This window comes from Typopeltis vanoorti, chromosome 5 (assembly GCF_054136105.1).
Source record: "Typopeltis vanoorti isolate ZY-2024b chromosome 5, IOZ_Tvanoo_1.0, whole genome shotgun sequence".
In the NCBI taxonomy this organism is placed as follows: Eukaryota; Metazoa; Arthropoda; class Arachnida; order Uropygi; family Thelyphonidae; genus Typopeltis; species Typopeltis vanoorti.
The window spans coordinates 76,833,864-76,859,969 of record NC_143553.1 but is presented as its reverse complement, the minus strand read 5'-3'; the positions used below and the strand labels follow the sequence as shown (position 1 = coordinate 76,859,969).

General features: G+C 36.2%; 1 protein-coding gene across 1 annotated transcript in view; it reads left to right on the top strand.

Moving 5' to 3' along the window:
- The window catches only part of LOC150106557 (IQ motif and SEC7 domain-containing protein 1-like), a 341,476-nt gene that overhangs the window by 108,763 nt on the left and 206,607 nt on the right, over window positions 1–26,106 (top strand). Inside the window, exon 2 of the mRNA XM_090393432.1 lies at window positions 21,564–21,644. Coding sequence (XP_090249558.1) covers window positions 21,564–21,644 — 81 coding nt within the window. The remainder of the gene's footprint in view (window positions 1–21,563; window positions 21,645–26,106) is intronic.

Below are 26,106 nucleotides of genomic sequence, written 5' to 3'. Positions count from 1 at the left end.
GGCGGTTCGAACTCTGATTCCTTCATCACATGAGCAAGCATGCACCAACTTAACATCAGTTCTAACTGCGTCTCTTGCCACCATGCTGCAGGAATGCAGCAAAGCAAGCTCCTCACCATTTTCCAGAAAGAGATTCTATCTAGAAACCCAATTTATACTGACCGCACTATACAATGTAAAAAAAAACTCAAACCAAACTCACTCACGATAATAGCATGGATGCTAATGGTCTGCTAAAGAAAATCCTTGAATTGCAAGAGTTCATTCACAGATACAATCCTGATATAGTCTTAGTTAACGAAACACAACTTAGGCCAGCTACTAGCCTTAAATTATGGGGCTTTTCGATGTATAAAACAGACAGCCTTACCACCGGTGGAGGAGGCACAGCCGTATATATCAAAAACTTATTTAAGCCACAACGTCCTGACCAACCCACAAACGAAGAACCTTGAGATAACAGGTATTGAAGTTCATACTAACAATGTGGACAGCATCAAAATCTACGCCGCTTACAACCCACTCGGCATCCCACTGTTGGCAGCTGATTTGGATTCCATTCTCGGCTCTACTGACTCCATTATTATGGCTGGAGGCTATAATGCCAAGCATGCAGCTTGGTTCAGCTCCACAATCAATGACAAAGGTCATATTCTACACCAGGCGTGGTCAACTTCATTCTATAAGCTGGTCAATATATGACGAGTGCTAGCGTCACGGGCCGCACACTTTTAGACAGAACTTAAATAAAAATAAACTGCATTTTTTCAAGGAAATGGTTATGTATATTGAATTGCTATAGTTGTTAAATTTTACTACTGGGAGAACAATATAAAATACTTGAAACTGAGTCCTGAAACTGATCACTGTAACCAGAGAGAGCAAGTGACTTTCAATGATGCGTTACTCTGAAGCGCATAGAAATCTACCACTCTCACTACTACACCTCGCACAGAGAAGCAGTAGATTTTATAAATTGAGTAATCTTTTAAAGCAATTTTGATTCCGTTTTGAGAATAGAAATTGTTTCCCTCATCAGAAATAATGAATATAACTATTATTATATCAATCAGAAAATCGGCGGTTCAAACTAATAGCTAGATTGATAATAAATATAATTTAATATAGTTTATATCCTGCCGCGGGCCACACAAAATCACGTTACGGGCCGCATGCGGCCCGCAGGCCTGCTGTTGGCCACCTGTGTTCTATACCATTACTCAACCCAAAACTCAATAGTTATAGCCGGACCTACAGAGCCCACTCGTCACAACCCAGCTGGAAACTCAGATGTACTTGACATAGTCATCCTCAGAAACATTAGATACTATTGTCATCTGGAAACACTAAATGAACTGTCTGTCTTCTGACCACAATCCCATCCTGCTTAAGCTCGGTAGTACGCTCGAGCAACTCACTTCACCGCACTCATTTATACCTTGGGACAAACTCTAGAATTCTCCCAGAGCTCATCGGCTCAGCCCCTGTTATTCACAATAAAGAGGAGATACACTTTGCTGTAAACAACCTAACCGGTCAAATCAAAAAAGCAATAAAGTCAGTGACCCAAACTACAGTCTTTCAGTCGGATGCCCGAGGAAATCATGAACCTAATCAGATTAAAAAAACAAAGCCAGAAAGAGCGACTATAATACAAGAGCAACACACGATAAAACAACTCTGAATAATTTAAATAGACAAGTCTGTGAAGCTCTGCAAAAACATCGAAACCAAGCTGACTAACCTAGACCCAGAGGACAACTTTATCTGGAAATTCTTGAGAACTCTCTGCATTAAAAGGCAACTTATAACCCCAATTCAGACCAAGAAGGGAGTAGCCCTTACTGACAAAGAAAAAGCAGAAGCTCTAGTTGATAGCTTGGAAACTCAATGTAATCCTTCTTATGAAAATCTGAAGCATCGATCTTATCTACAAGATTCATCGCCGAGTCAAGCAGGTCTTAAGACAACAAAAGGATAACTCAGAACCTATCACACCCACTTCTCCAGCAAAAGTTATTAATATCATAACCCATTTGAACAACAGAGCTCCAGGTCCAAATGGAAGCACAAACAGAATAATCAAACTACTTCCCAGAAAAGCCATTGCGCATCTAATCAAGATAATCAATGCCATCCTCAGATTCGAGCATTTTCCCATCATTTGGAAGACGGCTGTTATCAAGTCAATCAAAAAGATTGGAAAGAACTCTCTCAACTCCCCGAAAGCTACAGACCTATCAATCTTCTATCCAGCCTTGGAAAGGTTGCAGAAAAAGTCATCCTTACAAGGGTTCAATCAGCAACGAATAAATTAGGTATTATTCCAAACGAGCAGTTAGGATTCAGAAAAAAACCATAGCAGTGTACAACAAATACACCGATTGGTCGAATATATCACAAAAGGTTTCAACTGGAATCTCCACACGCCTGAGGTCTTTATAGATGCTGCGAAGGCTTTTGATAAGGTGTGGCATCAGGGTCTTCTCTACAAACTCATCAAATTCAATATACCAATTAATCTAGTAAAAAAAAATTGACACATACCTCAAAGACAGATACATGCAGGTCAAAATAAGTGAAACTGTATCAACCAGACGCAACATCCTAGCAGGTGTGCCGCAGGGCTCACTTTTGGTCCCCCCTGCTATTTTCTATCTACGTAGCTGATATCCCTCAAAAAAAAACCCAAGTTCACAATCACTATATTATATACAGATGATACTGCTTTATTAGCAAGATCTGTCAGCCCCAAACTGGCTATCAGAAGACTCCAAAGCAGCAGTATTCATACACTGGAGAAGTGGCTGGAGGATCCAAGCAAACCCTTAGAAGAGTTCAGCCATACTATTCTCCAAAAGGAAGGTCCAGACCAAGGAGGACATACACCTGCTAGGAGTCAAGATTCCATGGCAGACTGAAGTCAGATATCTCGGCGTGATGCTAGACAAACAACTCCAATTCACCATTCATATAAAACACATAAGCTCGAAAACAATACTCAATCGTTCTTTCAGATTTGATGCGTGGTCAACTAGTCTGTTCGGGGAAATAATAATTCTGATTACCGGGATGTTTGGGATATCAAGGTTTCACTGTATTATCAAATTAAAAATAGCGTATAAAATAAACTCTATAGGCGTTATGCATAATTTGAATGTATGACTGATTAGTATATATATGGCATGTAGATATGATAATATGTAACTCCACTTAACAATGCAGCTCTCTTAGAAATTATTTTTATTTCTCTTAGAAATAATAATGTAACTGTTATATTGTTTACGATTTTATAATTCAGGATTTTATATTATTTAAAATACTTTCTAAACTTCTAAAAAAAATAGCATACACCTTTTGAGTTATTCGTATAATTTACTACAAGACAAGCCAAAAGTCCTTTATAGGAATTTCAGCCGGTATCTCACTAAAAATGGTTCATCTAATCCGTTCATATCTTCAGAATAGATCAATGCAAGTTAAAATTAACGGTTCTACATCGTCCCAGCGCCATATCTTTGCTGGAGTGCCGCAGGGATATCTACTGGCTCCATTGCTGTTTTCTGTATACATGTCAGACATCCCACACAATCCGATGACTTCCATTTTAGCACTGTATGCGGACGATACGGCAATACTAACCAGATCTCTCAGACCCCACTTCGTTACCAGAAAGCTTCAAGAAAATCTTCTAAAGCTGGAGGGTTGGTTCTCCAAGTGGAGATTGGAAGTCAACCCCCTGAAAAGCTCAGCGGTTCTCTTCTCAAAAAGGCCAATGTCTCCTGCAGGAGATGTGTTACTATTCAATACTAAAATTCCCTGACAGAAAGAAACAAATTACCTGGGTGTGATTCTCGACAAAAAGCTATCTTTCAACCAACATATCAAGTCTGCATGTGCAAAAGCATCTAAAGCCATAGCTCAGATCTACCCGCTAATTAATAGAAATAGCAAACTCAGCATCAGAATCAAATTGCAGCTATACCAGATGACGATTCGTCCTATAATCACCTATGCCTCTCCAGCCTGGAGAGGCATAGGTGATTATAGTACTAACATTATTAAGATACAGCGAGTGCAGAACAAGTGCTTGAGAATGATTTTGAACGCTCCGTGGTATGTTAGAAACAGCCAACTCCACAGAGACACAAATATTCCCTATATTCTCTCTTATCTACAATCCTTAGCTTCCAAATTTTTTCTAAAGACGTCCACATATCCCAACGATTTGGTTCAACAAGCTGCAGCATACGAGCCAACGGACATATTAAAATATAGAAGACCAAAAACTATATTAGCCTCCTATAGCGATACATAATCTCCATGTCCATTCAGGGCGAGCAAACTGCTCGTAAATTTTACCCTCACTGTAACCACGACAGATAGCGGGGAATATGAAAAGCATTTTGCTTCACCCTTAAAGAATAAATGTCAATTGTATAGGAATTTCAAACAATGCAGCCCGTCATATGATAATATAAACATCACCCACATATATAAAGTCCACCAGCAGGTCAAGCGTACCTTAAGTCAGTCCGAAGACAAACCAGCCAGCATTACCCCCACTACTCCAGTTGAAATAACCAACATCATAAAACATCTAAACAACAAAAAAGCTCCAGGGCCAGATGGAATTACTAACAGAATCATCAAATTACTTCCTAGAAAAGCTATTATGCACCTGGTTAACATAACCAATGCAATATTGAGGATACAACACTTCCCCTCTGCATGGAAAACAGCAGACATCATACGAATAAAAAAGCCAGGAAACAATCCGCAACTCCCGCAAAGCTACCGTCCAATAAGCCTGCTTTCCAACCTGGGAAAGATTGCTGAAAAAATTATCCTTTCAAGACTACAAGAAAAATCAGATCAATTAGAAATAATTCCAAACGAACAATTCTGCTTCCGCCGTGCACAGCACAGTGCAACAAATACACCGACTAGTGGAGCATATCACTCAAGGATACAACTGGAACCTTCACACAGCTGCAGTTTTTCTGGATATTGCCAAGGCCTTTGATAAGGTATGGCATCAAGGATTACTCTATAAACTCATTCAGGCCAACATTCCAACAAACCTTACCCGTCTAATAAAATCATACCTCACTGACAGATCCATGCAGATAAAAATAAATGGCACCATCTCAACTAGGCGCAAAATCCTGGCAGGAGTACCACAGGGATCTCTTTTGTCTCCTTTACTTTTCACAATCTACGTGGCTGACATTCCACAGAACCTGAGGACTACCATCACAGCCCTATATGCTGACGACACAGCCATAATGACAAGATCTCTCCGCCCACACCTGGCGATCAGTCGTCTCCAGGATACTATCACAAAGCTAGAGAAATGGTTCACCGACTGGAGGATACAAGTAAACCCCGTCAAAAGCTCAGCTATACTGTTCACCAGACGCAAAGCCTTCATCCAAGATGATATTGAACTTCTCGGAAAAAAGATACCATGGCAGACAAAAGCCAAATACCTTGGAGTACAGCTAGACAAAAAGCTAAATTTCAACAGCCATATCAAGCTCATAGGCACAAAGACATCCAGAACCATAGCCCAACTCTATCCCCTGATCAATCGCAACAGCAAATTGGATAAACTCAACAAGCTGTTATTATATAAGATGGTAATTCTACCAGTAATCACATATGCATCCCCGGCATGGAGTCACACATCCAAATCTAACATCCAGAAACTACAGAGGATACAAAACAAATGCCTGCGGATGATCTTAGACGCCCCATGGTTCGTCAGAAACACGCAGATCCACAGAGAAACCGGAACCCCTGACATCCGTTCTCTCCTTCATGACCATGCGGAAAAGTTCTTCAGCAAGGCACATTCTCATCCCAATCCACTAATCAGACAAGCTTCCAGTTATAGTGAACATGACTATCAAAAACACAAAAGACCCAAGGCAATCCTGCTTTCAGCAGAACAGAGCTAACTCCATAGTTCACAAAGTGCGAGCATAAGTCTCACAACCTCCCCCATCAAGCTTCTCCACACAGATAAAGGGGAAAATAAAAAGCATTTTATGCTTCACCCAGCAAGCCAGTAACGTTGTTGTTGTTATAGGAATTTCAGGTTAACAAATGGCAATGATGTAGCCAATGAAGTTTTAACTGAGGCTCGGCTATTGCCGTTACCCAGCCATGACTAGAGTTTTTAGCTCAATAACACCCCATCCACACAGATTTTCTTCACTCAGATGACGGGATAAAGAGTTAAGGACTCAGTCCATCGACCAGTTCTTTTAAGAACTCCAGAAAAATAGCTCCTTTGTGCCGAAGGAAAAATCTGTAAAAAAAAGAAAAGAAAAATATTATTTCTTGATTGACAGTTTGACAAAGCAGAAGTCCACTAACATAAATAGGCGGGGTTAAGTTGGTTCATTAATCTGCAAAATGAGGATGCTAGCTTTTTATTAAAACGTTATGAATTAATTTGAATAAAATTATTCTGTTATTTGATATTAATTAATAGTAATTATTATGCATAGAGATCCCATTAGTAGTAATAACCCATGTTTTTTTAACTAACGTCAACTTATAAAGAATTTTGAAACACGCCCGATTTTAATCATAAAACTGTTCAGGGTTCGAAGTGAAATTAATTTTCCAGAGTCATAACGGAGTTGTCTCGCCAAGTGTAATTACATTCTGCACTTTTAATTACATCTCACCCTGACCTGCCGCCAGCGGACATCATTAACCTTACATCAGCCAGACTGACGAACCCCATAATTTCGATCGCAGTTTTTAGTTGCATTTGTTAAAAGCAGAATTTATTTTTGATGTAGGTGGTCCACGCTGGCGGGGGGGGGGGGTGATGAAAGAGTAGAGGAAGGGGGGTACGCATGCATGCTTAATCGAAATTGACAAAAAATACCGTACAGTAAACGAGCCGATTCGAATACACGTGCCTAGCTTTTTTTTTTCATCCACCCACATGCTCATAAAATGTTCTTCTTTTGACAAGAACGTCGGTTCTCTAAGAATTATTTTACTAAAGAACTGCACATCCTAGAAGACTTGTGTACTTACCGCTGTCTTCATCTTAAATCCCACTGACGCTACATTAAGTCTGTTTCATCCGCAGTAAGGAACACTTAAATGTCTGCAGTCGAAGCATACATGTCGGGGAAAGAAGCAAGTGGATATACATCCTTCCCTCCTCGGTCATCCACTCACCAGCGTAATAAATTTTATAGGTGATGTCAACTCTTAGTTGGCTAAAGAAAAGAAGAAAGTAGAAGCACTCAGAGTGCGAAGTAAAATTTGGTCGGAAAGTGTTTTATGGTCCTAACTACTGTTGTACTTTTACAGTCTTGCTAAACACTTTTCATCATTCCTTCAGATGCTTTATAGCTTGCTTTTGTAAGAACTTACTCTCTCTCTCTACTGATCGCACTCTTTTGTGCTTGAGAAATATGCATCTGCGTGGGTTAGAGATGCCGATGGATGCAACTTTAAATTTTCATCTGTTGGGAGCTCGAACTATTAATGATGCTGCAAAAGGCTTGATCAAATGGGTAGAAATGATGGTGATTCATTTCGGAGACAGCCGGCAGTGACGTAAAGCACGCTCATTGAGAGTTTAGAATTAAAAATATCCTCTATGGATATCTTTTATCAAAACTAGCTTGGTGTAATTCAGGGGAGGTGATCAGTACGATGGAGAAATTATTACTCATCGATTAGCTTTCCCTTTTGGAATACGGTAATGATTTCCAAATCGAATAAAAAATGGTTTGAGGAGATTTGCTGCAGGCAAAAAGGCAGAAATGAGACTAAATTTATTGTCTCTGAAGTTTTTACTCCTATCTGTTATGACTTTGCAGTATTTTTAGCTTTATCCCGTGTGTTATGGGATAAATGTGTACATTCTGGGTAATTTTGTCTTCTTTTTTTTTATCTTCAGATACATAAACCTATACTTGTAAAGATTTCCACGCGATTTATTAAGAGAATCGACTGAGAAACAATAAAGAAATGTTCATACAGCATTGTTGTTTAAGGAGATTATTAGATATCGGATTCCTGTGTCCATTTATAAAAATCACAGAATGCTATTGACTGAAGGGGGGGGGGGATGCTCTGAAATAATGGGTACGAAACGCATTTCATTGAATGGTCATTAAATTCTTTTCTCAGTAAAATAATTACGATTTAAATTGAAACATGTGACTCCGCATTAGTTGATGCTATCTTAACGAGACTGACACAAAATGATTCGTGAACTTCATTCATATTTTCATACGGTGAATAAATAAATTACCTTCGGTTTGATTTACCTTCGGTATAAATAAATATTTATTTGCAAATAAAAAATATTTTTCCATCAACTGCAGTTGGTGCTTTTCTCTTCTCACACTTTAACATTTGCTTTCCTCACTTGGATAACAAAAATAAAACTAACGTTGCGCTCTCTTTGTGGTTGTTAATATTAAAGAAAGGCGAGTCTTCGTGAATCCTTTCGTGATTTTCAGCAGATGCATTTCCATTTCAATAAAATAACTCTCATCTTTTTTTATTGATCCAACACGGGTGTGTGTAGGTGAAGTCGTGCATTAAGCAGTGCCTAAGTGTGATTTTCGAATAAGAGGATTAATTATTAGATGGATTGGAAAAGGAACTGAAGCTGACGTTGGATGAAAAGAAAAACGATAATTCGTTTCTTTGCAATTACTCACAGTTGTTTCTTACGACGCTTTTTTTTCCCCAGACTGAGAATAGTTATTTGGTTGCGCATTGCACCTATGCTATGAGGCGAAGACATCTGTGCAGGGGCATATGAAAGATTTCATATAACAGTTTTACTATTATAAGTTTCGCTTAATATTTAAAAACGAAATAAGAAAACCAAATGTAGTTTCTACTACACACAAAGAGAATTATTGCATATAATGCCCACATAATGCTCACGCCTTCTGACTGTATCATTAATGACTACAGAGGGAAGAGGCTTACTGGACTTACACAAGGAGTCGCCTATGTACGAATCATGACTTTAGCAAGTCATTACAAAAAGGAAATATGCATGAATACAATCTTTTTTCCAAATAAAATACACACTCGTAGACCCCCCCCTTGTGAGTCATGAACGTCTCCCAGCTATGCTAATGAAACTACGGGGGAGGTATACAATTTCTGAGAGATAAATGCCCTCCTACGCTGTCTCTTATGCAAGGGACAAAACACTAAAGATAATTGCTGCCGGACGAACTTCGCCTAATTCCGACAAACCGTGCCGTATCTGGTGTGGATCTTCCCGGATGTGAAGCCTGACTCACAGCCGTATATTTTATCGTCGGTGACACTCGGTGTGCAGAAAGAGCCTTTCCCACTATTCGCGGATGTGCGTTAATGGCTGCTATTAAATAGGCTACAGAACACTGAAGATTAAATATACATCTTCATTTTGAGCTGCACAGTAAAGATTTTCATTAAATGCATAAATCAGACTCTTTTCTTTGCATTTTCTACGGTCTTCGATACTAAAAATAGAATACTCACGATCGAATTCCTTCATAACCAACTTTTTGTCTGTTTAACGGCTGTAATTTTTCTCCATCATAGCTCGGAAGGGGAAATTCAGTGATTTATCCGACTGGAATACCAGAAGATCAAATTCACTCTTTTTTTCCTTTCTTCTTCTTGTGAAATAGCAACAGGTAAAGAAATACAGATGAAGAAATATTGCGTAAGAGCTCCTGTCATCAAAAATTCATTTTCCAAGAAGCATCACCTCCTTACAGATCGTTGAAATATTGAGACTTGGTGAAATATAAAATACCATTAAATTGATGGAAAATAAAAGGCGCGAAACAATTCACGGAGAATGGAAGATAAAAAGAAAGATCATAGAATGTACTTTTCAAAAGCTGCTGTAGATATTCCCACACAGCCATTGGAAATTGTAGCGGTGGGGAAAATCATAACTCTTACTGGTGAATAGTTTATAAAATCACGATGGTTTTCCTACTGGGAAACAAATGAAAGATGCGTGTACTTTATCTCTGATATTTGTATTCTAATTATATTTGATGGAGAAAAACATATTCATTTGTGTGTTTCCCAAAACGGGCGAGCATATGCTAGATTCAGATTTTATCTTTTTACTTTATCTATAGCTAGTGCTAATAACAGGCTGCTCTCCTTCTGGTCAGTGACTCCAAATTAAGGACGGCGGCATCTGAATGCTTTTTATTAAAAGTGACCGGAATAAAATTCAAATCGTAATTCGCTCCTTTATATAAAATAGGGATGGGGAAAAACAGGATCGGTTTAATATAAAAAAGTTCAACATCCTCGGAGTTCAATAAAAGCGTCATTGTTGGCTTAAGATCAAAAATTCACAGCTGTGGTTAGTAGAGATCGTTTTCAACAGGATTACTCGACACGAAAACATAGTGGATACACGAAGAGTGGAGTAATTGCGGTCGGAAGGCACTTAAAGGAAAGTAATCAAAGGATAATTTAACGTTCCGCACGCAGGAATATAATCCTTTCCGTCTACCAACTAACTACCCACTTTGATCTGGAACGTGTCCAAAGAATTTCCATCTACACCACAAGCAGAACACTGCGAGAAATACTATTTATTCTGAATATTGTTTAAATAGATGATTGTGATTAATTTTCAAATGAATTGCTTCTAATCATAGTTATTCAAATCATCAATAAGAATCAACACGAAATAAATTTTAATAACGTAAACTAAAATTTATTTCATGGTCGTACCGCTAGATGGAGCCAAAATGCATGTTTCATATTCCTGATTTTACATTCTTTACCCTTCTCCCCCAACCCACCCACCCACCCACAAAATTATTTTGGGGGGGGGGGGGAAGAAGGGTAAAGAATGTGATTTTTTTTCGTGTATATGCGCCTTTCTTTAAACTTTTATTAAATGATAACTAGCATTTTAATATTTAAAAAAAATCCCTCTTAAAATACAAGGTTCTTCAATTGGAACATTTCCAAACTGGTGGTTTTTTTATAATAGCTTTGTCATGTTAACCATAGAATTATTAACCAAATATGTGGAAAAGACAACTTTGGGGAACATTATAAAATGCCTGTTGAATTTTTCGCATTGACAGATGTAGAATTCAAGACAACTTCAAAACTAGCACACTATACAAAAATGCTAGTTTAGTCGCACATTCTGTCTGATATTTATCAGATAGAACGATGCAAAAATTAGTTTTTATATCAGACTGTCTGTAATATCTTTCTAAGCATTCTAAATAGCAAGCCTCCATGGTAAATCCATGAACTCTTGAGTCTTTCGCGGAAATACTCACGTTTCCTTTTGAGAAAATGAATATGAATTCTCTTAGATTGTACTTGTTTTATAACTCGTAACACTGTTGACTAATTTCTTGACTAATCCTTGCCACAAATGGCTAATCGAGTCTACTCTGTTCAGGATAAAAACGTTGTCTTTCGAAGAACTATGACCTTAGCCATTTAAATTATAAGATAACGCACATCCTTACTGCACGTGCATCCAAAACCATACAATTAAATTGGTAATTGGTTCTTCAATAATAAAAACTTACGCATCACTACATTGTACCTCTCCCTGTTTATGACTGGAGGTTGCGCTGCTTTCAGTTATTGTGTTTTATTTCAATACGGATTCTTTTATTGAAGATTAGATCCTTCTTCCCAAGTGCGTCACTTGCTTGGAAAGCAATCTCACTTCAAATTCAACTTCTCGGATTTCATAATTTCATTTTTTGAAAAATCCGGTAGCTAGATTGGTTTGGTCCATCGTGTATATTTATTTTGAAATTCATTAATAACTGAATAGCAAAAATTTCGATTTTAAGATCTCTTTGAGAAATATGTAAACGTCTCCAATGCACAACTGTGCTGTGCAAGGTTGCTTGCAACTCATTGAGGACATTATTCTAGCAACGTTTCTCCCTAACTTGAATGGGAGAAATTACACTAATTACTTGAAATACCTTTTACATTTACTCGAAATAAGGGTTCTAATGTGACTTCTCAGTTTTCTTAAAATCTTAATCTATTTTTGTTCAGTTTTATTAAAAACTGGGTCAATCCATTACGACCAACGTAAGGGTACTTAATTAGTTTATGCACAGTAATAAATGCATTAACCTGCATCGCATTGGCTGGAATGAAGTTCTTGGCTGTCTTCTAGACTCCAAACTCGCCGAAAGAGGTTCTGTTTCTTTGTTTTCCCTTCACTTTTGCTCTTTGGAAACACACGTACTTTAATATTTTCTTATTAACACGTTCATTTCCAAGCTGAAAATTGGAATTTCGTGTGGTGGGCAAATTTTTTTTATTTTTTTTTATTTAGTTGGCGACGTCCTTGCGATAACGCGTGATCGGCCGTTCGGTGAGGACACGCGATATCGCGTGCTTTGGCAATGAACGTGTTAAAGCAAGAATTACAATGCGATTCATGTGTTTTCTAACTTGTCGTTAGATTACTCACAATAATGTTAATTGGCTTGATCGATGAATGAGTCGATGTTTGATTCCATGATCACCTCCTTATTCTATTAACAGAATGTTTTGTTTCTGCCATTTAACAAATGTCAAGTGTGTGTCACTTTACTCCAGTCAATTGAAAGATGCCTCCAATTGGACTACTTTTGATTTTCAGGTCGAAAAGGTCTGGCTTCGAATCCTGCCTCGAACGTCGGTACCTTTTACGGGACAATCGAATGTAACCAAGCTTGCTGATTTCATACAAACATAACATGGTTTGTCGAAACGGACAAATTGAGCATAGAACGCATGCATTTAACGGACACCCACCTTATGTCCTTAGTTGCATCCTCTGTAATTCTAAATTAATCTAACGATTGAAATTTAGTGTTACTGATGCTGTAGCAACAATATTATAACAGTTGCTTAAATACGTGTGAAACGAAGTAATTTTAAAGGATCATTTAAAAATGCGTCCTATTTTCAGTGAATGAATGTAATTCGTATGAGTTCGATGTTGAATTTAGAGGAAAAGATTCGAACCCACCCATCTTCCCCCCTCAAATAATAAGGCATTACCATATACGCCATTTCCACAATTTCCTGATTTCATGCAGTGTTGACCAGCATCACACACGTGGCTCGATGAGAACCGATCTAAATACGTTCATTGCAAATTTCTATCCCTCTCTATCACAGAAGCAGCATTTGACGTACAATGACGTTTTCTTCTTACACGCTTCACAGAGTTTTAAGGCTACTTGGTGGGGAGATCGACACACACAAGGAACGAAGTTCTCTGTTATGGATAACTCAACCAATCAGATTAGCAAAGCGGAGGTAATCAGCAACGAGGGACGTGCTCACTGTAGCACGTGCACAAGAAGAGCGATTAGCTGTATCTGTCACGGGGATGTTTGAAATATAATGGATGATCTACGGCAGCTGCGGGCGAGGTGATGTTCCTGGATGACGTTTGGCCTTGCAGATTTTCTCTTTTTTTTTTTTTTTTTTTCTCCATCGTTTGTATTTTACTGTCAACTTTTTGGAAACAGCTTGACCCAGAGAACACATGAGTCAGAAATTTATAGAAAATATTATTTCTAATAACCAGTACGGACATGTTACTTACCGATGGCTAAAGTATATCATCTTCGGTAAGTCTGGGATTTAAAAAATCGTCCTTATTTTATCACGAGCCATGTGGATAATAACCTGAAACGAAAAGGATGCGTATTTCAATAAATAAATAATGAAATTTTCTGATAATCAGCGATCTACTATTTCCATGATACACGCAAGCTGTACTAAAAATTTACTTTAGTTATAAGTGGTGAATCCCTTCTGATTAAAGTCCTTGTGGTGTCATCGGCAAGTTTTCTATTTAAAGAAAATAACCAGGCCAATTTATTACATCGCATCGTTTCTAGAAAATAATATGCAAATACTGATAACAAATAAACGTCTACGAATAGTGTAGAGTTGATCCGATTTGCTTTCATGCACTGGTGTTTCTGTAGACATTGGGAGAGATGGCGTAACTGAAAATGTTTCACGAGAGGTTGACATTTGTCAACCTCTCGTGAAATTTAAGCGGCGTAATACTGACAAATTTACGCCCTTCTGGTCTAGTTGAGAATACTATTATGCTTCTAGTTAATAAATTATGGTTGTCACTTCTCTGAAATTCATTTGTCTTAGTTGCTTTTCAATTTGCTATCAGTACCACTTGGTCTGGAGGATGAAACTCACTATAATTAGGTTTTTAAAAAAATAAGTAATCTACCTTTTAAGCGTGTTTTTGGCTCGCCGGCTTGGTTTGTCTAATCCTCTGATGTCCAAACCTCATCTCTACTAGCTACATGTGGCGAAAAAGCCAAGGCTTTGTGGAGAATTGGCATTTCTAGTGCCGCAAAAATGCCCGTTTGTAAATATATATAAAAAAATATGCGGACAAATAAAAAAAAATCTTAATAAGATATTTTTATTAAGGAATTTTATTTTATTTTCAACAGTTACTATAATTGATATTAACTCATAATTGTGACTTTAAAAGACGTTTCACATTTGGTTTTTTTTCAAGTAATGTTCTCGGACTATGAAACATTAAACTTTAAAAAAATATTAAAATTACATAAAATATAACAAAAATACTAAATACGAAGTTATATAAATAACGTGTATAATTTAATGTATAATTTGAGTTATACAAATTGTAAATAAAGTATAAAAAGAATTCAACCTTATTTCCATAATATAATTAATGCTATGATATGGAACATTTTCTGTCATTACGATATATATCCTGATATCCTCGTATATCCTGATAAACAAATTTTCTTCAAACATACTGATATAAAGATTAAAATATGCAGACACAGAGCTGTTTTGCAGTTTAAGAAACAATTATTCATTGCATGTTGAAATAAGTATCTTCGATACTTATCATTCGTGTGTACACAATTTATTTAAAATTATTTTCTTTAATTCGACGCTGTAATAGGCGCATCTGACGTTATTTCATCATATATAGAGAGAGCCTTATTTATATATAAATGAGGGGAAAAAATCGGATCTAATCGGGTTCACTAAGCTGCTAATACGGACGAGGAAACAAAACAATAAATCATCAATTTTTCCATAATATTGGAGGCATAGCAGGGCGCTCTTAGCAGCGCATTATTCTTGCGTCAACAAGCAGAAATAATATAATACTCATAAATTTATGGAGTCAAGAATGCATATTTCAGAAGAAAAAAAAGCATCTCACTATACTAAGCAGACATCGGTGTTGTAGAGAAAAAATAGATGATGCATGGCTTCCATTGAACCATCGTCTCAGCCGAAGTCATGGGTACGAAAAAAAAAAAAAAAAACGTGTCATTTTCTACAACATTTGTACCCCATATTATTCGCATTCCATTCTTAAATTCTACATCCAATTTAGTAGAAAAATTGGCGAAACTGCAACTTTATACGCGTCCACCGTTAAGAAACATTTCCATAATTACACGAGATCGACTAAAAGGTTAACGAACAAACTAATGGCAGACTCTTCCTTTCTCGTAACGATAACCTGCAGCTAATGCTCACATTCCATTAACCTATTAGATCCATCGAGACTTGATGGCTTGATATACCTTTCTAAAGCTGGTAGTTTGCTGGAGAAAAATAATTATCGGTACTATAGTAAGACTTATTTCATCGCTATTTTCACCGTCCCTACATAAAATCCTCACTCGTACATTGCGAAGTGGCAATTTTAAAATGTGATTTCGCTGCGTCCTTCTTTCCGTTTAATAATTAATTTTTTCACTCACGAACAGGTTTCAACTGTTTATAGACTGACAGAATCATTTCTCTACTGTGTAGATTAACGGTTAGGAAATATTTAATTCTCATTCGGATTGGTTGGTTGAATTAAATGTACCTGCTAACGGTCTTATTGGCCTACTTTCATAAGTGGGTCAACCAGACGTTTGTTTTGTTTCCTCCAATATCTTATGAAGATGCGGACTGATCTTAGCATAGCAACGATGTTTAATCGTTGCAACGATTAAACATCGTTGCAACGATTAAACATCATAGCAACGATGTCGTATTTCATTACTTTATTTCTCCAACAAACGTAAGATGAATAAGAATATGTAAAAATAACTTTGTACGAATTGCTATGGAAATAAAGAATATAATTAATATGAAATCGTTTAGGAATCAAAATAATGCACGTTACTTCAAAAGAATTTCTTTATTTTTAGAATGTGTTTAAAAATAAACTATATAAATTGAGAAACACCAATACGGATATATTAGCAAATGATATTATTTGTAATACAGAAATCATTCAATGTGCGGTTATAAATAAAAATGAAACACCGGGCAGTTTTTTTTTTCAAGTGATTTTAAAAAAAAGGAATTATTTAGCTTCTCAAACGATCCAATTGTCAACTTTACATTGAAAATTTATACTAATTGCTGACAGTTTAGTATAGTGCTTCACTATTCATTTAAAGCCTCAGTAAGTTCCATTAATCATTAATGAAAACGGATGGTCTTCGCTGGGCCATAATTATACCTTTCACTTCTTCCCTCAGAGGACTGCTGGGTTCAAGTGAGGATCTCTTCTGCTATTGCAGTGTTCTTCTCTTCAACTTATGTATATAAAATCATTGCTTTGTGATATAAATCCTTGTCGTGTTGGAAAGTATAAGGACTGTACCATAAAATTGCTGCAGTTCAAAACACACAGTTGTCCATCATCAAGTATAATCTAGCATTGAATAGCATTGAAGTCCATGCACTTCGACTAGTGAGCCTGATCCATACCACGAAAATAAATATCCACATCATTACACTGTCATCTTCAAATTTCATCGATTAAACAGAAAACGCAGATGCAAAAGCGTTTCAGCTTCCACATAGACTTATTCGAGAGGAGTGTAGCGTGATTTCCCATGATCGTGATTTCCAGGACCAGTTTCTGTATGTCTTGGTCCATGTCAGTGGATGATGTGTGTTTGTTGTAATTAAATTGTTGTGACTTTCGGCTCTTCCAAGAAAATTCGTTGCTCGTAATTCTCTATCCTAAAAACTCCTATTGTATTGTCGTGTGGCGGCTTGCATTCAAACAGAATAGTCAGTACCCAGTGAAGCAACCGCATTTCTTTAGGAGCGTTGGCTGCCGTGTTGTTGTCAGTCAGTAGTTTAGGCTTACGTAGTATTGTATTGTGTTCAGTTCCATACATGGGTTTCTTCAGCACTTTGAACTATAGCTTGGATGTTTAATGGTGATATGCAAATGCGATGTGTTGCAGAATAGCACATGCTGACATTTTTGTGAAATGACAGCTTGCTATTCCCCCTCTGAAATGAAAGATAAAGCATTTCTGTGTACTCTTCATTTGCGATACAAGTTCGTAGTTCTTTTCTTGCGAACTGCTAATCTCTTACAGATTAACAAAATGCATCAGAAGGTGTGGTTTGTTAATATTCGTATGTTAATATATTAATATTCGTATGTTAATGTACATGATTTTGGTAGGACATTATTATGTATATATCCATTGTTTTCCAAAATAGTATGTCTCATTTTACAAAAGATCTTGTTATATAGCACTTACTTTGTTTTATATGCGTTTATTTTGTACGATTAAAGAAACACCGCATTGCTTCTCATCAAACTAAAAATTCGGCTTATCAAATGTCTAAAACCAGAAATGCGAATTGCTAAAAATGGTGTCTGGAGTTTCGTGATAACCAGTTCCGCAATGTCTCCTATTCCTACTTTCTCTCGAAAATGTCTTATTTTAGAACCAAACTCAAGTTTCTCTTAAACGTGACTCGTGCTTAGATGAGATCGAGCCGATTATATAACGCGAATGACATTCGCTGTCAAATTACAGACTTGTGTTTTTAAAGTACAAAATAATGGAATGATATCGTGAACACCGAAAACAATTTCAGTCGCTTCACTGAGATATCTTGTTGAACTAGTTTTTTCACTAACTGGAAAAGTTAAAAGGTATCATTAAAAGGTGATTTAATATCAAAAGCAAGCCCCACATTACTTCTTTTGATTCTATACGATATAATGACTTCGTGATCTACAAATAGTTAATGCTTTGGAATGAGGCTTTTTTCTTCAATCGTCACGGATATTCTTCGTTTGTTACTAGTTACGGATACATTTCCGTAACTGAATGCGTGTGTAATAAAGATTGAGTGCCCGAAGAGAGAAGTATCTGTAATAAATAGATAAGATTCTAAGTCTTTGTTGATTCAGCAAAATCAACACGCCAGATCACAGTATTGTTATCAAGAAGCCTGACTCTTGGTTTTACTAAAGGGAAGGATTTAAAGAAAAACTGATAGGCCGTTGCTTCTAATCACGCTTTAGTTTTCTTTCATTTTGTGCTTGTTGGTTTATGCGTCATCTATAAAAGAAACTGTACATAACGGACATAGTCGATAGTTTCTAGAACCGACTTAAACTTCTGATCTCCTGTTGGTCATATTTCAATAACTCCTTCCTCGTCTGCGAAATATTTTATACAAACGATTTTAGATTTGTGTATAACTTAACTGAATTTATTAATTTCAGATAGTCGAGTAAAGAAAATTTCCTGTTTACAATAATCTTGTTCCCTCTCATCAACGTTTGTTACATCAGTCATTTTTTTGGGGAAAACAGCACACTGTATCTCTGCAAAACTTACGAGACCACCAAGAAGCAATTTTATTAACATAATAAGGAAAAATCGTTTAACGCACGCGAACTTATAGTTCAAATAAGGTACATTAAGCCGCTCGAACAAAGAGAGAGAGAGAGAGAGAGAGGAGCCACGGAAACTGCCAACCATAAGAAATAAGAGTACAAAGAAATTCACGGAATGATAGGAACAAATGCTACAAAAAGAAAAGAATTGATCCGGATATTTTATCGGGGAAAAAAGAACAGGGAGACCACTGATAAAGAAATACCAACTTTTTTCGGAAGGTTAAGGAATGCGAAGATAAGGCAAGGAAAAGTTTGTAGTTGGATTGACGGGGAAAAAAATCAGATCGTGTAAGTCAAGAATACAGTTTAAATCAAGAGAAGAACATATACCGCAAGATGAGGGGGAAGAGTATGAAAGAAGTTGGACAACTAAACGAAGTAAAAACTATCATGATTGTAGCAAACATAGATCAATTTATAAATGACACGCAGCAGGTCCTATATAATTATACAAATGGCTACACTTGTGATGAGAATGAATAAATGACTTATTTTTCAAAAGTAAGTTGCATTGTAAGCTTATAATTCACTAAATGTTGTTTACTTTACACTAGAATTGAAATGGCCCGAAAAAAAATTTAATACATATTAAATTTTCGAATCGAGAACGAATTACTCGTTTGAAAAACGAGTAATTCGAGAACGAGTGGATATCCATTTTCTAGATAAATATCGTGAATGAGCAGAAGGTTAAGAAGAAAGAGGAAACTTTCCTTGCTGTTATATGCGCTCACACACAAAGTAACAAAACGATGTTAGCAGTTGATTTCGCCTTATTATGATAGCATTTCTATTAAATGAATATTCCATAGCTGTATTAAGAAAAGCGTTTCTTTTAGTTCGACTCCCGTCAACGGAAAGATATTCTAGGCCTTTTCAACTGAGGATAAAATCAATCTGTCTCAGATGGAGGTAAAAGACTGTCGTCTCTAAGAAAATCGCATTTTCTCTTCGATCCAAGAACATGGTTATAAACATAACACGAGCGTTTTATAGTTTCAGTTACGATTGTGTTAAATAAATCGAATTCACTCACTCCAAAAAATAAAAATAAAAAAATCTGAAATTGATCATTTTGGATTTCATGCAAAAACATTGAATAATACAAAACTGCAAAACCCCAAACTTCATACAGAGAGATTGTTAGAAATATCTATTTATGAAGCTATTGTCTTTAAACTTCAAAACGATGTTAACAGTTGCTTTCGCCTTATTATTATTAAGAGAGACCTCCAGGAAGTCAATGACTCATCGAGGGAGGCCACATACTACACACAAGCTATCATACGTATTCTTGAATTCATTCACACTGCTTGCACTCACAACATTCAATGACAATCCATTCCAATCACGCACCACCCTCTGAGAGAAAAATCTAGCCATCACACCCTTCTTGGTGGCCTTCATTCTCAGTTTCCAAAGATGCCCTCTCGTCCTTTCCCCACCTTCCATAAATCGAAAAATTTCATCAATTGAAATCCTATATGACTCTTTCAGAAGTTTGTAAGTCTCAATCTTATCATCCCTCTTTCTTTTGTTTGCTAGTGTCTGCAGTCGACAAATTCTCAATCTGTCTTCATAATCAGTATTCCATAATCCTGATATCATTTTTAACATTCTCCTTTGTACTCTCTCCAATATATCAGAATCGCAACGGAAACCAGGAGACCAGACCTGCGCACAGTAGTCCAAGTGAGGTCTTATCAAGGCCTTGTAAAGAGGCAAAATAACATCCTTATCTTTACATGTGAATGTTCGTTTCAGCATTGCAATTATCTTTTGAGTTGTATTTGTATCTTTTGTAGTTGTATGAAAGGCGTGTGTGTATTTATCCTTTGATTCCACATGTGTAAGTTTCTCTTAAATCTTACTAAATTTAAAAGTAAGTGTAGCGTAACAACTGTAATTTGATTGGTCGGTAAATGCTGAGCTGGCATTTAGGTTTGTAAATAAAATATTAGTTTTTTGGTCGCAGCTTTATATCTTCGTCCGTCTTAAAAATTAACAAATACAGCGATGTTATGAAGATACTTGAAGCGGAAAAAAAATTAATGCGAAGAGGTAATATTTGATGAATGACCCAGTCCCTTTGAACGTAAGCTAAATTATTATCCGCAGTCCTTTGAAAAGCAATTGCGTTTTTAATATAATCCTCTTTTAATCCTCTCAGTACATAACCTCCCAAGTATTTTCGCCTCTTGTGATGTAAAGACCTGGGTTTTATCTAGGAAGCGAAAAGCCTTTTGTAAGGGTTTTCATCGGAAGGTGAGTTAGTCAGTCTGATGCGGAGGCGTAGGGTTTCCCCTTCCGGAAACCCAGATTCTCATCCTGCAAAATAGGCAAACCATCCAATTTCTGTATCCTGTTTTTCTATTGAATTGAATGCACAAACTTTAAGCCTTTGCTTCATTTTGAAACACGACAGTTGAGGTGTTTTTTTAAATTAGCGCAAAGGTTGTCAGAGACCATAATCGTAAGTGGATCATGTGCGTGCTAGAAGAGTATCCTTCCTGCTCACTACCAGTTCATCAACCTCTTCACGCAGCACGAAATTTACGTCAACTATGTGCTTCGACTCAATCCGCTTCAGGTTCGTAGTTCTCTGTTTTGTCGCTCGTAATCTGTGGCGCCACATGTGTCATTTTCCAAAGTCGATATATCTATTTTGTGGGAGAAAATAACAGCGCGAATATTTAAAAAAATAAAAATAAACTTTACTGATTGTAGGTTTAATCATTAATTTATAATGTCATTGAAGAGCAACTTCTCCAGTAGTGTTTGTTTGTATTTTCAGGCTTCGCTCAGTCTGCAGACCTTCCATATCAGATTCTCCTTCGACAGCTGAGACGAACATTGAAATGACCGAATCCATCAGGTAAGATTTCTTGTATATTTGCACGCGTCCATTTATCGATTCCCCCTCATTGTTTAACGACTGTGCATTACCCTTCCATGGAATTCAACAACTCGCACTAGTAAAATGTCATTTCCTATTCAGTCCATTAACTGGTTGGCGCGTGACATGACCAACAATGATTTACTTTCTCGTGTTGGTTGTTACGAGTAATTTGCAATTTTGTCTGCTGTTTGTTTCTTAATGAGTTTTTTGGTGGTTTGTTTCCACAGTTTGAGGATAATCAGGGTTATTTTGCTCTTCAAGATGCTTAGGTTTCTTGAAGGAACCTGACTAGGTGTTTTTTTTCCTTTGTTTTTCTCTATATCGGAATATAAGCAAGATCTGTAACGAAATAGCTTAAGATATTTGTAATTAATATTAATACTTAAAAAAAACATATACAGCATTAACTGTAAACGAAAATAGCCTTTGGAAGAATTCTTTTTTCCTTCTCCTGACTCCTGCAAAGGCAACTTTATTTGATGTTACTGAGAAATGATTATTTCGTAGTGTAGAAAATCAATAAATAATTGGTTTTTCAAATTCTTTGTGAAATAATATATTAATTTTAATTTAGTACTCTCTGAGAATTTTGCATTATTATACGGACTAATGTATTTTCTCTTTCCTGAAATAAACTTTTTAACGCGAGATGGCGCTTGCGTATTTCATCTCCAATGCCCACTCCTTTTTATTTATTTTTCAAGTCTTTTTTTTTTCTTCTGTATTTGAATACATTATTCATGAAATATTCATTTTATCGTGCATTTCTTTAAAATAAGGCATTGGACAACTATATTGATGTCTGGTCCGTCATAAATTATTTAATAACGTCATAACCTTGTAATTATCTTGGCTATGTTTGGACACAAACCTCAATCACGTAATCTTTCCTCTTCAAAAGAAGGCTCTTTGGTCTTAATTGTACGTAGGAAACTTGAGGTTAATTTTTAAAGTACTTCGATGTTATACAAAGGATTCATTGCTGATAAGTATAATTTTGGAAACTGGTAAGTAGTAATGGCTAAATAGTCGGGTGAGGCTTTAAAAATACCGCCTTTAAAATATTTATAGCTTTCTGAGTTACGTAAGTAGCAGTTTTAGAGTCATTAGCTATGCGTACTTGACTACGACTACTAAATAATAACTCTTTATGTTACAAGGTCTGTTGTTGAAAGACGAAAGAAAATTATACCCAAATTAGTCCTCTACTATATTATGTAAGAAAATATATATATCTCTTAAAAATAAAAATTTTTTAAATAATTTAAAAAAATTAAAATAGATAAAGTAAAAAATAATAAAGTCAGCATATTGATGGTTAAAATATTTTTATTGTCTTTTGGTGTAAACCAGAACTTTTTTTTATTAAACTTTGGCAAATCTTCTCAATGTAGTAGCATTGGTTATTGGATTCAATTTTTTTAAAGTGCTTGAAATTTTAAAAAAATTATCTATAATTAAATTGAATTTCTAAACAATGATCTTTTCACTCACAGTGTTTGAATGTAACTAGAATTGAACCTTTAACTGCACATAAAAGAAAGGGGTTCTCGGAAAAAGAACGACCATTTGTTGCGCAGCACTTACGACGTGGATGATCCCATCCTCTACTCTCCCCCCCCCCCCTGGTCTATTTTGATGAACCGCTGAGCATACTTGTATTCTCATATTATTAAAGTCGTTCTTTTGTAAAACAACATTTTGAAGTGTAGGCTAGAAAAATAAAAAAGCACAGATGTTATCGGAATTGTCAGTAAACTCATTTCGGAGAGGTCTGAATGCGGACGTATTTAAAAGGTGAATATTAAGATTACTGTCAGTTTGCTTGGGCAAATTTTGTAACGAAGCATTCCTAAAAACGTACTTTTGAATTCTTAATACGTTGAAAATAAAAGACCAATTAGGAGAATCTCTCAAGAGAAACGTGGAAGACAGTTAGTGTTGTACAGTGTTAAATTCTGGAATTATATTTCTGTTTTCCACTACGATAAACAAGCGCTAATATGACTAAGGAAAAATGCCAATTCTACTTATAATCGCCATTACAAAGAAGATCCTTAATTCAGTAACTAAAATTCCTCTTGGTTGGTAAGAACTAGGTTCGGATCTCGTCTGGAATTCGAAGAACTCATGAGGAATTTTCAATTGTACGACACTTTCCAATCTTATATGGAGGTGACAGGATTTATATTCTTCCTCGAAATTCGGGATTTTCATCCCAAAAGATAAATTAACCGACCAAAGAATACACGCAGTTGGCAGAGGTGGACCGCACTAGTCTTTCTCCATTGGCACACTCTCACACGATAACTTAGCTTTCTTTGAAGTCAATTGTTACTCGGCCATGACATTAGACCATTATATATAAAGAAATTTTATAACTTCATCACGTGTAAGGAGATGTCGTCAAAATCATATGGGACATTCAGTAAATCATTAGGATCACTTAAATTGAAATTTCAAACAAAAAATTGCTTATACGTCTAAACATTTTTTTTGATGAGACACCTCAGCGGAAGGGGTTCGAGTGTGATCATGCGCAATACAACCTGTTAACATCCGGTCGTGGTTGAAGTTACCGCCACCGGAACTATACATCATATTTAATTCATAGAACTTCCTGAACTGCCCAACATAGGACCTACTAAACATCAGTTCCTCTTGCTCAGCTATCTTCATGTTATATATTCGCTCCCTGTAAATCGGTGTTATTTTATTTTTTGTGTAAGCATTTCTATCCACAGTTTTACTCTTTTTTTTTTTGTTTAATCACCATTCGAAATTAGCTAGTGACAGATTTATTTTTTTTTAGTAATTTTTTGTCACGATCCGATGGTATTGCGCAAATCTGTGCCCCTCACAAAGTGGTGACCTATAACAAAAGAAAATTTTGATACTCCGAGAGGAAAATTACACCATAAATACTATTTTTACGCGGTTTCCATCTAAGAATAATAATGTAACATGTTTTACTTACAATGTGTAAATTAACATTTTAAATATTTTAGAATAGTTTGCAAAATTAAAAAAAAAATTATGTGCGCCATTAAACATTTTATATAATAATATTACAATTATGGTATAATTAAAGGTGTTTCGAATGTAATTTCGTGAAAATGAAAATAAGTATTTTGAAGGGTTCAAGTCTTTTGTAGAAATACTAAGTTTTTTTTTAAAAAAACTCATCCATTTTCGGCTTTCTCGGACAGCTTCTGGAAATCTGTGCATCCCAAAATGATTCACGACGCGATTTGTTATTTGACGTCTACTACGATTGTGGCAGGGAGACTTTCCACTGACTTCCACACCCTATTTCTGTTTGCCGTTTTTCACTTTCAGAGCAAATATTGACTTCCTGCCACTATTAAACCGGTCGGATGGCTGGCGATCCGCCGTGCACTCAGTGGAAAGCCTCTCTCTTCCTATCTCGGCAGGGAGTTTTGATAGCATACCAGCACCTGCCAGTCTGACACATAACACTATATCATGGAGGGACATTTTCGTACGAACAGGCGTAATGACCTGATTACCACCTGGTGCGTGCAATCGTCAAGTAAAGGCCAGTTAATTTTTTTTTTTCCTTAAATGCCAAAAATATACTTTAAAAATGCATTTTATATTGCGTGTTTTGTATCTATTGAAGAATCGTAAGGATTATTTAAAGATGTTAAGAATTGAAACATTTCCAAAAACGTTGTGCCTCTTTCCTTTCGTTGTTTGGCTGGATTAAATGAAGACATTTTAAACCACTATTATTTATCACACGGTAATTAACGTGACCAAGAAACTAATACAAATTTAATTAACATCCCAACATTGCCAAAAGAAGTGATATGCATCGGCTGGGGACCGTCTATTAACCAGTGAAGGTTAATTAAGCTTTATAAACAAGACCGCGGAAACTGATCAGGAAGGTCCAATACACAACACCAAAACCAGATACTGCTACTGGTTGCCAGGCAACACGTACTAGTCCGAACAATGGTTGACGCATGCGGTAGTTGTTAGACCAAATTAGCAGGAAACAACAGATCTGGGGCCAGTCACCTGGGTTTAGTTGTACACACAATTTGCGTGACATTGGCCGTCTAGTAGGCAATATCGTGTAGATATTTTATATTTATTTTCAACTGCTGTAATGTTTTTGCATTTTTTATATTTATTTATTCGATTTACAGACTAAAAAGCTGTCTTAGTATTAATGTTTAGCTAATTCCTTCGTTACATTTCAACTGGAGTACGATTTGTGCTACATATTTCATTGGTCTTTAAGAAATAGCTATTTATTAAAGAAAATACTTATTGTTACTACTACAAGACGCTATACTTAATTTTCAGAAAATAAAAACATTAATATTTAAAATTCAAATTATTTATTAAATGCAACTTTTGAGATAACAGTTATAAAAATTGTCCAAAGAGATTTATGTAAATACAC